Source organism: Rattus norvegicus, chromosome 9 (assembly GCF_021556685.1).
Source record: "Rattus norvegicus strain SHRSP/BbbUtx chromosome 9, alternate assembly SHRSP_T2T, whole genome shotgun sequence".
Taxonomy (NCBI): Eukaryota; Metazoa; Chordata; class Mammalia; order Rodentia; family Muridae; genus Rattus; species Rattus norvegicus.
In genome coordinates, this window is record NC_141542.1 from 6,545,298 (window position 1) to 6,559,716 (window position 14,419).

Consider the following 14,419-nt stretch of genomic DNA (forward strand, 5'->3'; position numbering starts at 1 on the left):
AAGTCCAAGTGGATCAAGGACCTCCACATAAAACCAGATACACTCAAACTGATAGAAGAGAAAGTGGGAAAGAGCCTCGAACACATGAGCACACGGGAAATTTCCTGAACAGAACACCAATGGCTTATGCTCTAAGATCAAGAATCGATAAATGGGACCTCATAAAATTACAAAGCTTCTGTAAGGCAAAGGACACTGTCAATAGGACAAAATGGCAACCAACAGATTTGGAAAAGATCTTTACCAATCCTAGAGGGCTAACATCCAAAATATACAAAGAACTCAAGAAGTTAGACTCCAGAAAACCGAATAACCCTATTAAAAATGGGTACAGAGATAAACAGAGAACTCTCAACTGAGGATTATTGAACGGCCGAAAAGACCTAAAGAAATGTTCAACATCTTTAGTCATCAGGGAAATGCAAATCAAAACAACCCTGAGATTCCACCTCATACCAGTCAGAATGGCTAAGATCAAAAACTAAGGTGACAGCAAATGCTGGCGAGGATGTGGAGAAAGAGGAACACTCCTCCATTGTTGGTGAGATTGCAGACTGGTACAACCATTCTGGAATCAGTCTGGAGGTTCCTCAGAAAATTGGACATTGAACTACCTGAGGATCCAGCTATACCTCTCTTGGGCATATACCCAAAAGATGCTCCAACATACAACAAAGACACACGCTCCACTATGTTCATAGCAGCCTTATTTATAACAGCCAGGAGCTGGAAAGAACCCAGATGTCCCTCAATAGAGGAATGGATACAGAAAATGGAGTACTACTCAGCTATCAAAAACAATGACATCATGAAGTTCATAGGCAAATGAATGGAACTAGAAAATATCATCCTGAGTGAGGTCACCCAATCAAAAAAGAACACATATGGTATGCACTCACTGATAAGTGGATATTAGCGGAAAAATGCTCGGAATACCCAAGATACAACTCACAGGCCATATGAAACCCAAAAAGAAAGAAGATCACACCAAAGTGTGGATGCTACAGCCCTACTGAAAGGTAGGGAGAAAATAATCTCCAGGAAGTAGAGGGAGAGAGGGATCTGGGAGGGAGAGAGGAGGGAAAGAGCAAAGAGGGGGCACTTCAGACATAGGAGAAGATGGGGGAGAAGTACAGAGGGTCAGGAATTTGAAAGTAGGTAGGGGAGGGGGAGCTTGGGGTAGCACTAGAAAGTCCCAGATGCCAGGGACCCAAGAGGTTCCTAGGACCCAACAGGAAGGACATTAGCTGAAATACCCCGCAAAGAGGAGGTAGAGCCTGTAGAGACCGTATCCAGTGGACAGGCATGGCCTCTGGGTGAGGGATGAGCCCACCCATCTACCTCAAAACTATTAATCCAGAATTCCTCCTGTCAAAAGGAAATGCAGAGACAAAGTGTGGAGCAGAAATCGAAGGAAAGGCCATCCAGCTCAAGATCCATCCCATGTGCAGACACCAAACCCAGATGGTATTGCTGATGACGAGAAGTGCTTACTGACAGGAGCCTGGTATGGTTGTCTCCTGAGAGGCTCAGCCAGAGCATGACGAATACAGATACAGATACTTGCAGCCAAACACTGGACTGAGCATAGGGACCCCAGTGGAGGAGTTAGAGAAAAGACTGAAGGAGTTTGCAACCCCATAAGAACAACAAAACCACCCAACCAGACCCCTCCCCCGGAGCTCCCAGGGACTAAACCACCAACCAAAGAGTACACAGGGGGCTGGGACACCCATGGCTCCAGCTGGATATTTAACAGAGGATGGCCTTATCTGGCATCAGTGGGAGGGGAGCCCCTTGGTCCTGTGGAGGCTCGATGCCCTAGTGTAGGGGAATGTCAGGGCACTGAGGTGTGAGTGGGTAGGTGGGTAGGTGGGTGGGGGAGCACTCTCATAGATGCAGGGGGAGAGGGGAGCGGATAGAGGGTTTGTGGAGGGGGATAACATTTGAAATGTAAATAAAAAATAACCAATAAAAATAAAACAAATAATAGGAAAGGAAGCTCAGACACTAACAATGCTTACAAACTGCATCTGACGGGGCCTTGTTTCCAGGATGTGAGGATTTCTCCTCACCCAGCTGGAAAAGGCCAGTTTGGCTCAGCAGAAAGCAGACAGCTAAAGTAACACAGAGCAAGCTTGAGCGCCTAGCTGTCCACTGCTCTCAGCTACTGTGAAAACAGAGATTCCATGGCATACCTATAGCTGCCAGCATTGTAGCAAAGGGTGTTTTGTTTTGTTTTGTTTTGTTTTGTTTTGTTTTGTTATGTCTGGGTGAGGAATGTGTCACAGGAACCCAGGAACTTAAACACACATCTAGTCCTTCAGGGCTCTGCACCAAAGAATGATGTGACTCCATGTTAATTTACAAAGTGATAAAATAAATAAACATTAAAAAATGAGACACAGCTGGCTACTTGGGAGACTGAGGATTGTGGGATCGAGGTCAACCTACACTACAGGAAGTTCTGGGCCAACCTGGGCTACACAGCAAGACTCTGCCTCCACAGAATTCCCTTTCTCCACAAAAACTCCGAAGTCCAAACCACAGCTATATTTAAGGCAGGTAAGCTAGAGAGGAGCCTGTGTCCTCGAAGGGTATGGTCTCCATCTGGGAAGGGCCCCGGGGGCTAACGGTGTGGATGATAATGACCAGGACAGCAGCAGGACCACCAGCCGAGGACACTCTGCTCCCCAACATCTTTCTTACAGGGCCCAATCTGAAAGGCCTTTGCTACTCCTTCTGGCACAGCTCTTCCTTCCCCTCAGCACCTCAGCAGCTGGCGGAATGCAGACCTGGGCCTTCCGACTCACCTGCCTGGGTGCTGGGTGCTGGGTGCTGGGTGCTGGGTGCTGCTGAAGTTAGCAGGGCTGGCCACAGGGCCTTTGTACATACCGTGGCAGGTGACGAGCGGGCAGTGTGGGCCAGGGAGTGTCTTGTGCTGTCCATGCCCCCGTGGATGAGGTAGGTTCCTGCGCCAGACACAATGGGGGTCCCTGAGACATCCATGGTGATGCCCACCATGCCGTGGGAGGGAACCGCTGGTGGGGACGAGGCTGCCACCGTCACCTGAGCGCCACCTGGAGTCTCAAAGTAAGAAGCTGCGCTGCTGGGGGCGTAGAGCTGAGGGTCTGGGTTGTAGGTATAGGCGGCTCGGCTGTGGGAGAGAAAGCAGTGCCATTCTATAGCTAACCACACTACTGAGAGATCTAGAGGAGATGATGGGCTGCGGGGCTGGCTCAGCTTTAACAGAGCAACCAATGGTGGCTCACAACTGCCTGTCATTCCAGCTCCTGGGGACCCGATGCACTCTGCTGGACCCAGTGAGTGTTGCACTCACATGTGTAAGCATACACTCACTTACTCAACACAAGTACACACATGCACACACATGTATACACTAACACATGTACATGCACACACACGTACACTCATGTATGTACACTCACACATGTATTCTCACACACTTGCATTACACACAAATGAACACACAAAAGATAGAAGAAAATTCTAGAAAGCTCCAGAATATCTTAAAAATTGGAAAGTAAATTTTGTTAACAGTCCAAGAAACTCATCAAAGGCTCAGATGGAGAGTTCTCAGGACATCACTCTCAAGGGCCTGTGGCTTGGTTTGATATTTTTTTTCCTTTTCTTTTTTCCGGAGCTGGGGACCGAACCCAGGGCCTTGCGGTTGCTAGGCAAGCGCTCTACCACTGAGCTAAATCCCCAACCCCTGGTTTGATATTTTTTTCGAGTTTTCTAGAAGCCAAGAGCACAAAAGCCGTGGCCCTGAACTGGGGTCGCGGGGGTTGGGTATGGGGGAAAATGACTGTGGGGAGGTCAACTGCTTCCACACCAGTCCCACAGGCATCAAGGGAGTTGTGAGTCTGTGGGGAACCAGGGCCCTCATGGAGCACACGTACATGGCTCCGTTGGCGTAGACAGCATCCCCACCCTCCACGTACTGCACCTGTGCGGGGTACACGTGCTGCACCTGCAATGAGAAGTGAGTGAGTCACACAGGGGACCAGGTTGGAAACAAAGGTATGCCTGGAGAGGGTGTGTGGGGGCAGCAGCACCCATGAGAACATCCCTCTCTCCTCCCTCCCCTCACCCCGAGGGGGACACAGCCCTGGGCCTATGCTGTATAATGAATGACCAGCGTGTTGTGGCACAAACTTCAGCCTCTCCCTGGCCAGCCTGTGGGGAGGCAGCTCAGTGGTCTTGAGCTGGGACCCAGACTATAGTGGCTCTCCCACAGCTTGAGTGTTCTGTGCTCTGTGAGGAGTCCCCCGGAGAGGACAAGAGGGAAGCCCAGCGGGAGACAGAAGCTCAGTGGGAGGCCTGAGGTCCCAAACAGCTGGACAGTCCCAGACCACAGTCAGAGTGAGGAGTTTCTGCATCTATTTGCTGCTATTTGTTTGCCCTCCTCCTACAGAGCCAATGGCCAGGTCCTGGGAACCCCTTAATGCACCTGGTGCTTTCTGGAAACCTTGCAAACCTTTTCCACTCTCCAACACAGTCACCACCACCCACTAGGTGCCAGGCAGCGCCCTCAGGAGGAAAGGGTGACCTTACTTAGCCCTTTGTCTTTTTATAAATAAAGTTTTATTGGCACCCTGCCCCTCCCATACATCACTGTGGCTGTTTGGCTGTTGTAGTCATATTCTTGACCTTTTCTAGAAAAGATCACCTGAGAGGCCTCCCCTCCCCTCCATCCTTACAGAGCAGCCTTTTGGCCAGCTGCAGCTGGCACTGTACCACTGAGAACAAAAGAGAAACCACTGTCCTTGGCTTGTGAAATTTGTCTGTGGTAAGTGAATTTTTTCTTTTACCAGAGCTTCTGGAACTTTCTGATGACTGTAGATGACACTAGTGACAACAGGAAAATGACTCACAGGCTGGAGGCTGCACACAACTGCTGAGAGTTCACAAGTACCAGGTGCTCACGGGATGTCCTTACCTGTGGTGGCACTGGCTGGACTCTGGGGAGGGTGAGTGTCTGCATCGGGGTACCCTTGGGAGTGGAGCCTGCGGCTTGTACCAGCACCCTCTGCAACAGACAACAGGACTGTCAGACCCACTGGAGATCAGCACCAGGGAAGACCCACTCGGAACTGTGATCCGGCTGTCCCACTTCTGCTGTGGCAGCATGCCACATGGACCCATGGAGATGCAGACATAGGACAAGGGTAGGGGCAGGGGTAGGGCAGGGGCAGAAGCTGCGTATGCATACTCATACAGAGACACATGGATGGACAGACACAGAGAGACAGACATATGAACAGCACACATGGGCACACTGGAAATGCCCATTGGGAATATAAAATTCAGGCCAAGGAGCTAAGGTTGGAAGTGGGTCCTGCCGAACAGGGGTCCCTCGTGCGACCCTGACCCTCACTGGCCTGAACCACACCTTGGCTGTTTGGATGTAGGAAGAAGACCAGATGGGTCTGAGGAGAGGGGACACTGGGGACTGGGGTCACCCACTTTCTCAGTGCTAAGGATCCACCCATGAGGATACATCTCTCTCTAGTGTTCCAGAATAGGTCTGTATGCTCAGCACAGTCCTGACCAAGACAGGGCCTGGGTCTGTGGACATGGGGCCTTCAGCCACCGCAAGGACCTGAACAGATGAGTGCAGATACACCATGGCACCTGTTCTTACGATAGAATATCATTCAACCAACAAGTGCAGGGCTGACACCCACCACAGCACTGAGGGACCGTGAGGACCAACGGACATGGGACTCAGATTTCACAGTGTGTGCTCTAGGACAGGAGAACCCAGAGACGGGAAGTCGATTCAAGGTAAGGAAGGGATGTGCAGTTGCTGACAGGGATGGGCCTTTGATAGAATATTCTGGAACTAGAGAGGAAGGACGGCTAAATTCCGTGATTACAAGAAGAACCACTCCATGTGATTCATTTTATATTGTGCCAATCCCATTTCGGTTAAAGGGTAATCAGGACGGGCTGCGTGCACATGGCTCTGGGTAAGAGCATTGCTGCCCAGCAAGAAGACGTGAGTTTGAATCCCAGCACCCACACGGACTGCCAGGTGTGGTTGCACGCTCCCATGACCCCAGTGTACAGGAGGCAGAGACAACACGACCCCTGAGGCTTGCTGGCTGCCAGCCCAGCTACAGTCAAAGACCCTGTTTCAGGGCAATGAGGTGGAGAGGGACAGAGGCCTTCAAGCCTTCCGCCTGGCAGTCTGTATCCACAGACAGCAATCCCTCCCATTATCGCGGCACACCCCTCCAATTCCAGCACTCAGGAGTCTGAGGCAGGAGAGTTAGTTGAGAATTTGAAGAAAGTGTGCATTACAAAGTGAGGACTGTACCTTGCCAAACATTTCCAGTACTGCAGAAACTGGCCTCAGGCACCATCAGCCCTGGTCTCAAGATTACAACAACAATAACCAAGCAGCAAAAACAAGAAACAAAAACAAACAAACAAAAAAACCCAAATAAATTCCCTGAAACACTGGGGGCTGAGTTAGGTGTGATGGTGAAAAGCTGTAATCCCAGAGTTCAGAGTAGAAAAAGGGGTGAGGCTGAGGCAGGAGGATTGCTTACAGTTCCAGGTCAGCCTTGGGTTACATAGTGAGACCTTGTTTGAAAAGAACAAAAGCAGAGGCTCAGAGTTTGCTCCCGCAGTTAACACTGAGAAGTGTGATGGGGCAGCTAGAGCCGGGCAGTGGAGAGTCGGTCATCACAAACATGTAAGGAGCTGGGAAGGCAGGGAGGAGGGGAGGCGGGGAGGACGGCGGGGGGAGGGGGGAGGTAGGAGTGTTGGAGGGGTGAAGTGGGGAGGGGTGGAGGTGTGGATAAGGTGAGCTGTCTTGTGATGAGCCCTTTTCTAGCATGGGCAAAGGTCCTGGGTTCAACACCAGCATTTCAGAAGGAGCAAAGGATAGAGCCTGAAGGTGTGTGGCTTTCTATTCTTAAGTTCACCTCAATTGTTCCTTTGGCCCCTGATGAATTAGTATGTGTCCTGTCCCTGTATCCATGACTTTCCAGTTTGCCTGGCATGCCCATGTGTCCTATCCCGCACTGTACTCTGAGGGCTGGTGCGCTCATGGCTGCAGAGAACAGTGGTGGACAGTCTCTTTCAAGATGGATCTGGGCTAGGTGGAAAGTACACTCAAGACCCTGGGCTCCATTTCTAACATGGAGGAGGAAGGGGGGGAGGAGGAGGAAGAAGAAGAGGGGGAGAGGAAGAGGGAGAGGGAGAGGGAGAGGGAGGAGGAGGAGATGGGGAGGAGGTGGAGGAGATGGGGAGGAGGTGGAGAAGGAGGAGAGTGAACGGAGCTTGGAGGAGCATCCTAAGATTTCTATCTACTTTGAATGTTTCAGTTTTTTCCCCTTAGGCACAGAAGCTCTCAAAGAGCCAGTTGAGTGGGTGGAGTGTGGTCTCTCCTCATCTCTGTCATGGCTCTTTTGTGGCACGTTTCGAAGAGCACTGGGATGGCAGGGTGGGCACGGTCACCTGTGGGGAGGCTGGTACAGGCTGGGCTGCAGGACGCAGAGCCACTGTGGCAGGCGAGTCTGCTCCTCCCTCGGAGTTCTGCATGCTGGGATCTAGAGTGGAGAGAGCAGTGGTGAGGTGGCCAGATCACACGCCTGCAGCCCATGCTCCCTAGGGATAAAGCTGAACAGCCATGCTATCTGAGGCCACGTGGGGAGACAGCTCCAGGGACAGAGCAACCACTGCACCACAGAGAGAACCTGAGTTCAAATCCACAGAACCCATGCAAAAAGCAGCCTTGGTGTTTGTGCCTATAGTCCCAGAAATGGAGAGGGGGAGAAACGGGGTGGGGGGGGAGGGCAGGAGGATCCCTGGTCCCAGGTTCAGTGAGCTCCTGTCTCAAAAGTCACTGGAGGTGACTCCTGAGCTCAGACCCAGAGAGCCTCCTGCATGGTGGCAGGAAGGTGGCAGTTGGTGGTCAAATTTTGATCCGACCCTCGGTCCCTCAGCAGGGCTTCAGGGGCTCAGGTTGGTTTTGAGTCCATATGTGGGGTGACAGCATCTCCACATCGCCTGCCTAAAGTCTTTTTTAATCTTTAAAAAGCTGCATTTATCTTATGTGTGTGGTGTTTGCCTACATGTGTGACTGTGCACCATGTGCATGTAGTGACCACGGAGGCCTGAAAGGGCCGTCAGACCCCAAACTGGCGTTGCAGACTGTTGAGGGCAGCTGAACAGGCCCTGTGAACCACACGTACAGCGGCTGGCGCTTGAACTGATGAGCTGCCTCAGTCCTTAATGACTTTTCTGTTCAATGTGAAAAGATCTTATAACAGGTACAAGAGTACCCACAGGAGGAGGGGGTGAGTCCCTGGGTTCTGTGCCCGCCTGTACTGCCCCATGGTGACCACTAGATGGAGCCAGAACCACACAGCGCATTTGAAGGGGCTCAGGACCCAAGTGAAGGCAGGAGCATGATGAGTTCAAGATAAGGAGTCTGAGGTCAGCCTGGGTTACAAAAGTAAAACAAAAACATTTTGTAAGAAAAATCTCTTGTGTGTGCACACACTGGAATGAGTAAGAGCTGCTGAATGAATCAAACCCAATGTTTTAATCTGGTGGGGGGAGGGCTCGATAGGCCTCTCAGTTCTGAGCCCAGAATGCAGTAATAAGCTTGGGAGTTCCAGCAACCGTGGGACTCTGAGAGGCAGAGACAGGGTGGTAGGGGGAAGGGAAAGGGAAAGGGAAAGGGAGTGTTCCTGAGTTCACAGACCAGACTGGGCTATAAGGTGAGTTTCAGGCCAGCCTGGACTACTGAGTGAGGGAGACTCTGTGTGAGACAAAACTTGTCACCAAAGACTCACAAGAATGTCTGAAATGAACAAATGGACACTTCACTCATACACACACGGGGAGGGGGGCGTTGAGTCTGTCTCAGAAACAAACTACTAACCAGCTGGATGAGAGAGCCGTGATGGCTGGTGAGTTTGTTCTTGGTATTGCTGCATGCGCATGAGGTACCCACGAGGGCCCAGCTACCAGCAGCCGTGAGGGAAAGGGAACACGAAGTTCAAGTGTGCCCTCCTCTCCTCATCCCACCTTAACCTCAGGATGGACAAGCCAGAGAAAAGCTGGGATGCGTCTGACTCAAGTGAAAAAGTTAAAGGTTGTCATTCAATAAGGGAAGGACATAGATGCCACACTGAGGTTGATAAGCTACCGTTAGTGTGTTCACATGTGTGTGCATGCATTTGCTGCATGGGTATGTGCATGTGTGTGTGCATGCTCATGTGCTGGCTGGAGGAACAGTGAGAGCAATGGTGCAAGCTGAGCTGTGGGCATGAGAGTCTTGCTCACTGGCTCTCTGCTTGGTTCCTTTCCTCTCCCGATTTCTCTCCTGTGGGGACCTGGCTTTCTCTACCTGTCCTCAACTGATTTCCTCTCCTATGGGAAGAGGAGCCTGAGAGCACCCTGTCATCCTGCCTTCTGAGCCTGGATCATGGTTCCCTGGTGACCCAGCTCTACCATATTCTGCCAGTCAATGGTCCAAGAAAAGGCCTGAAGTCTCCCCCAAGACCAGTCTTTAATCCATTCTGTGCGTTTGACCTTGAACTTGACAGAGTGCCCAAGCGGAGTAGCTGGATGGCAGATTGCAGTGGCCAGTCTCCTGCTGTCTCTAGGCAACTCCAAGAGGCAGGCACAGGCTGCAGTGCGCTAGTTGGGGTCTGGACTGGTGCCAGGTGGATCTGCTGGGGAAGTGTCCTTTGTTTACAGGGAAAAAAAACCCTCTTGGGTTGCCTAGCAACAAGTGGGCAGGCAAAGAAGGGCGGGGAGGCTCCGAGCCATTTCTGGGCTGGGTTCCTGGCTGTCCTGACTCACTGTGACCTTAAGCAATTTCTCTCTCTTTTATCCCCACCCTTCTGTCCAGCCATCCAGGGGTGCTGTGACTTTGCCATTTGCCACCTGGAGTCATGGGACGGTGCCTGGCTAGTCAAGCTCTGCTGTGGGGATCAAGCCTCAGCTGGTCTTGGTTAGTCTGGGTGGCACCTGGGTCCTACCTACCAATGCAACTGGTGTTCCTGCTCCAAAAGGGGAACAGGTCCAGCTAGATGGGCCCACACTCCAGCTCCTACACAGACCTGACAGTTCCTCTTGGGTCCCTGTGACGTGAGGTCTCAGGAGAAAGTGGCCTGTGTGTGAGACTGGGCATTGGTGACCTATGCTGGGGACTGCCCTACTCAGCATGGACCTGAAGGTGATGCTGGCATTTGTGGGGCCTGGCCATGGTGGCTGCATCTGGTCCCTTCCTCACTGTGGAACAGAGTTTCTCTCTTCTCCGGGTTCTAAGGTCTGCCCTCCATTGTCTGGCCCCTCTCCAGCTGGCTCAGGCCTCCCAGCACTGGTGATTTGTTTTGTTAGAATGATTTCTCACTGTGTAGCCCAGGCTGGCTTTAAAAGGCAATCCTCCTGCCTCAGCCTGCCCAGTGCTGGGTTGGCAGGTGTACACTAGCATACCTGGCACCTTGGACTGAGTTGTCTGGTATCTATTACTGGCTCTCCATCTCCCCAGCTGTCAGGGGACCCCTCATGCCTGTGACCTCTGACCTCCGACCTCTGTACCCAGTGGAAACTTGTGCCTAGTTAGTGGGTTGGGTTCTCTGAGCCCTGCAGGGCAAGTGGAGTGAACATCTGGTATCTTCTGAGTCACCACAGAGAGCTGGCAGGTTAGAAGAGGAAGGAACAAGCCATCCCAGGTATGAGGAGGCCAGGCCTGCCTACAGTGGCTGCTACACTGTTGGAAGTGGGAGGGAGAATGCCAGGATCAGGGGGAGAGAGCAGGGCTGAGTAAGACCCCAGGGGAACATAGGGACTCAAGCACCAGGGCTCAGGAGAAGGGGCAGGTTGGGAGAGCAGTGCTCTGTAGGTTGTGGCACTAAAGACAGAGAGGTCCCCTCCAGTGGTTACACACTTAACGGTGCAGACACAACACCTTGAGAAAACCAGAGCTATCAAATTTTCTGGGACACAGGGTCTAGCCCAACAGACAAGAATCTACAGGGACAAAATGGTGCTGTCCTGGAAGTGATTGAGCCATGTGTGTCCTTACATGTCCATGTGACACCTCCGACACCCACTCCCTGTGGTCAGAGTACTGTCAGCCTCCAGTTCTACCCCAGGCCCCAGTCACCACCTTGTAACTTCAGCACACCCGGACATGACAGGGGTAAGTTTACATTCCCCATGTTGACACAAAAACATAGCTCTCCACTCAAGTTGGATGAGTTTATTCCAGAGCAAATCTGAGAGTCCAGGAGCACAGAAGCCATTCCGTGGAGTTCTGCAGTAATGGGACAAAGGGAGCAGTAACTGAGGATGCACCGCTTCCACAGCACAGGACAGAAGTACAGCTGGGGGCCTACGGCTTGGCCTTCGGGCTGGTGGCTAACTGGGATTCTCTTAAACTGATACATCCCAAAGGGATGTACATCTCTAGTCTGGATGTTAGGTCTGATACAGAGAAGCAAGAAATGGCTACTTAGGAGGCTAAGGCTAGCCCAAGATAAAGTGAATTAGGCCCAGGACCTGCAGCATTCCAACTCCTCGCAGTCCCTGAAGTTTTTATCTGTCGCTGGTCCTCTGCAGGCACAGTTCCTTCCCAGAGGATACTGATGTATTTGTTATGTGTGTGTTGAGGACAGCTGGCAGCCATTCATGGGCCTGGTTGTCAGTCTTGGTGGCAGGTGTCTTGACCCACTGAGCTCCCCATAGGCCAGAAAAAGGGATGGGATGTGAAGGTTCACAATGGAGAACTAGTTGCCAATTCCAACTAGAAACCCACCTGTACCAAAGACAAACCAATGGGGCTCAACAGGTAGCTCTGTCCCCTGTGCCCCATAAACAAGGTGTGGTGTTGGGTATCACACACTGCAGCCCTGGAGAAGTGGAAGCTGGAGGTCAGGAGTTCAAGGCCAAACTCAGCACTCAGTGAGCTCAGGACTACTGGAGACCCAGTTTCCAAATGACAAGAACAGGGCTGGACTCAGGTACCCCAAAAGTTCAGCTGAAGGAACTATCACAAGGGTGGCTGGGTACCCCAGCTCTCCCTCTCTCCTCTCTTCTCCTCTCTCTGTGTGTGTGTGAGTTCGACCTCAGGCTTCAGAGGAGTGACAGCCAGAAAATGCTGAGTCTCTTGGTGTCCCTGGGGACCCTGGCCCATCCTGGGGTAGGGGGGTAGCTGGAGCCAGTAGCCAGGCTGAGCATGGATGGGGCCAGGCTGAGCAAAGCATGCTTTGTAGGGAGGGCAGGACTAGAGGGATCACCTGCTAGTACCACTGTCTGCAACTGGGGTGTCAGATGAAGAAGTGAGGGGCAGGGGCAGGATGTCTGAGGCCAGCTGCAGCTCCTGCTTCCACCCTATCCTGAAATAAAATAGCAACACAGCCATAATTCACTTTGGGAGTTTCTAAAGCTAAGTGCGGAGGGACAGACATGCCACCCTAGTACTCAGGAAATGAGGTAAGGCGCTGACACCGGGCAGCAGTGGCACACACCTTTAATCCTTGGAGGCAGAGGTGGTGTATCTCTGAATTTGAGGCCAGCCTGCTCTATAGAGTAAGGTCCAGGACAGCCAGGACTGTTACACAGAGAAACAGTCTCTCAGGTAGCAAAAAGAAACCAAAATAAAGCTCTGGAAGTCGCCCATGTCTCAGTGACTGTGAGTAACTGGATGGATTGTTAGAATGATTACAATCATCACAGGGACCCCAGTTGGCCAGGACACCCCAATCCGCCCATCTGCGAGAGGTTTTCTCAGAGCAATGCTGGCTCGGACCAGGAGGACTTGTGAAGAGTGGAGTGGCCCACTGCCCCAAGTACCCCTCCAAACTGACATGACCCACGCAGATGCCCCCTGGGGACAGAAGTGTCCTCTACAGCCAAGCAAGGTCACCCTGCCTGCCAGCCTATGTTCCCTTATGCCCTACTATTTGTCCCTCCACAGTTTGCAGCCCTGAGCCCTGAAGCTGGGCTAATTCCCTGCTGCCACGGGGCATGTCACCTCTCCTGCCACCTGGACTTGTGCTTCTGCCCTGGTCCTGTCCTCCCTTCCTCTTGCTCACTGCGCCCTGACCAGGAGAATCAGTGTGGATGGCAGCCAGGACAGCCAAGAAGATGGAGCAGGCTGCACTGTCTCCTATCCCTCCTGCCTATGGGCAGCCACAGGACACTTCACAGGCCTTCCTTCTTGCTCCACAGCACCTTCTGGGGTCTGAGACTGGTGAAGGGAGGGGTCAGAGCTAGTGTTTACAAGTGGCAAAGCAAGCATTCCCATGGGAAATTTAAAAACAAAAATCAGGGGGCTGGGGATTTAGCTCAGTGGTAGAGCGCTTGCCTAGGAAGCGCAAGGCCCTGGGTTCGGTCCCCAGCTCCGGAAAAAAAAAAAAATCAGTTAGGCCCAGTGAGATGGCTCAGAGCTCATGGCCAAACTTGATGTCCTGATTCAATTCCTGCGACCCACATGGTGGAAGGAGGGGACCAGCCCTCGAGAGCTGCCATGTGACCCACCCGGCGGGCTATGGCATGCCTGTGTAGATACACACATACTCACATAAATAGAACACGTAAAATAATCCATTAAAAAGTTGTTGTGTGCCTGCTCTTGTAGGACAGAGGCTCACACAGCCCACGCTGACCCAGACTCATGATGCTGGTGAGGCTGGGCTCCAGCTCAGGAGCTCTACCTCCCTCCACTCTGTCTCCGAAGCCCTGGAGTGACAGGCATGTACCACCAGCCAGATAGCACTAGACCTTAACCATGGTTTGGGCATGGCAGAGAGGAGCTGTTGACTCTTTTCATACTTGCTTGCTTCCACTTTTATTGGACACTGTCACATTCAGCAACAAGAGCAACCCTGAAAGTTCAGACTTGTTGAAACTCTAAAATGTCCCAGATACAAGCTGAGTCACTTGCATAAACACCTAGGACAGTCCCCTCTCAGTCCCCAAACCAGTTGTCTTTTTGAAAAGTGGGGGGTGATGTACAAAGGCTCCAGGGGACACCATGGAAACACCTGAGACCCAAGTGAAGGTGGTAGCCTAAGTCCCCTCAAACCAGCCCTGCTCCCAAGTCTGGATTTATAGCTTGTCATGGGAGCAGGGCGTCTGAACAGAGCTCACCAGCCAGAACAGAACTCAGGCCAGTGTTTATCTCAGCAACAGGGCCCTGGTAAATAGTCTCTGTCCCTAGGACATGGAGGAGGAGGTGGGGGGGGGGGGGAAGGAGGAGGAGGGAAGGAGTGGGGGAGGAGGAGGAGGAAGGAATCAGAATGGTTCTGATCCTGATCCAGCCAGAGCGGGAAAGTGGCCTGTGAGGCACCTGTCAGTGAGACTGAACACCGCCCCCCGCCCTCCCCCGCCCGCCCCGCCCCCCACCCCCAGGATCTTCAGT

At 52.2% G+C, this 14,419-nt stretch overlaps 1 protein-coding gene across 4 annotated transcripts in view; it reads right to left on the reverse strand.

Moving 5' to 3' along the window:
• Rfx2 (regulatory factor X2) overlaps nt 1-14,419 on the reverse strand; it is a 67,207-nt gene that overhangs the window by 26,768 nt on the left and 26,020 nt on the right. For 2 of the 4 annotated variants that reach the window (NM_001106877.2, NM_001413766.1), the window contains exons 2-5: nt 7,495-7,586; nt 4,964-5,053; nt 3,924-3,994; nt 2,896-3,157 (exon numbers count right to left, since the gene is read on the reverse strand). In NM_001106877.2, coding sequence (NP_001100347.1) covers nt 2,896-3,157; nt 3,924-3,994; nt 4,964-5,053; nt 7,495-7,578 — 507 coding nt within the window. In that variant the 5' untranslated portion in view covers nt 7,579-7,586. The remainder of the gene's footprint in view (nt 1-2,895; nt 3,158-3,923; nt 3,995-4,963; nt 5,054-7,494; nt 7,587-14,419) is intronic. The other 2 variants (XM_087565040.1, XM_087565039.1) reach the window with 1 other exon arrangement.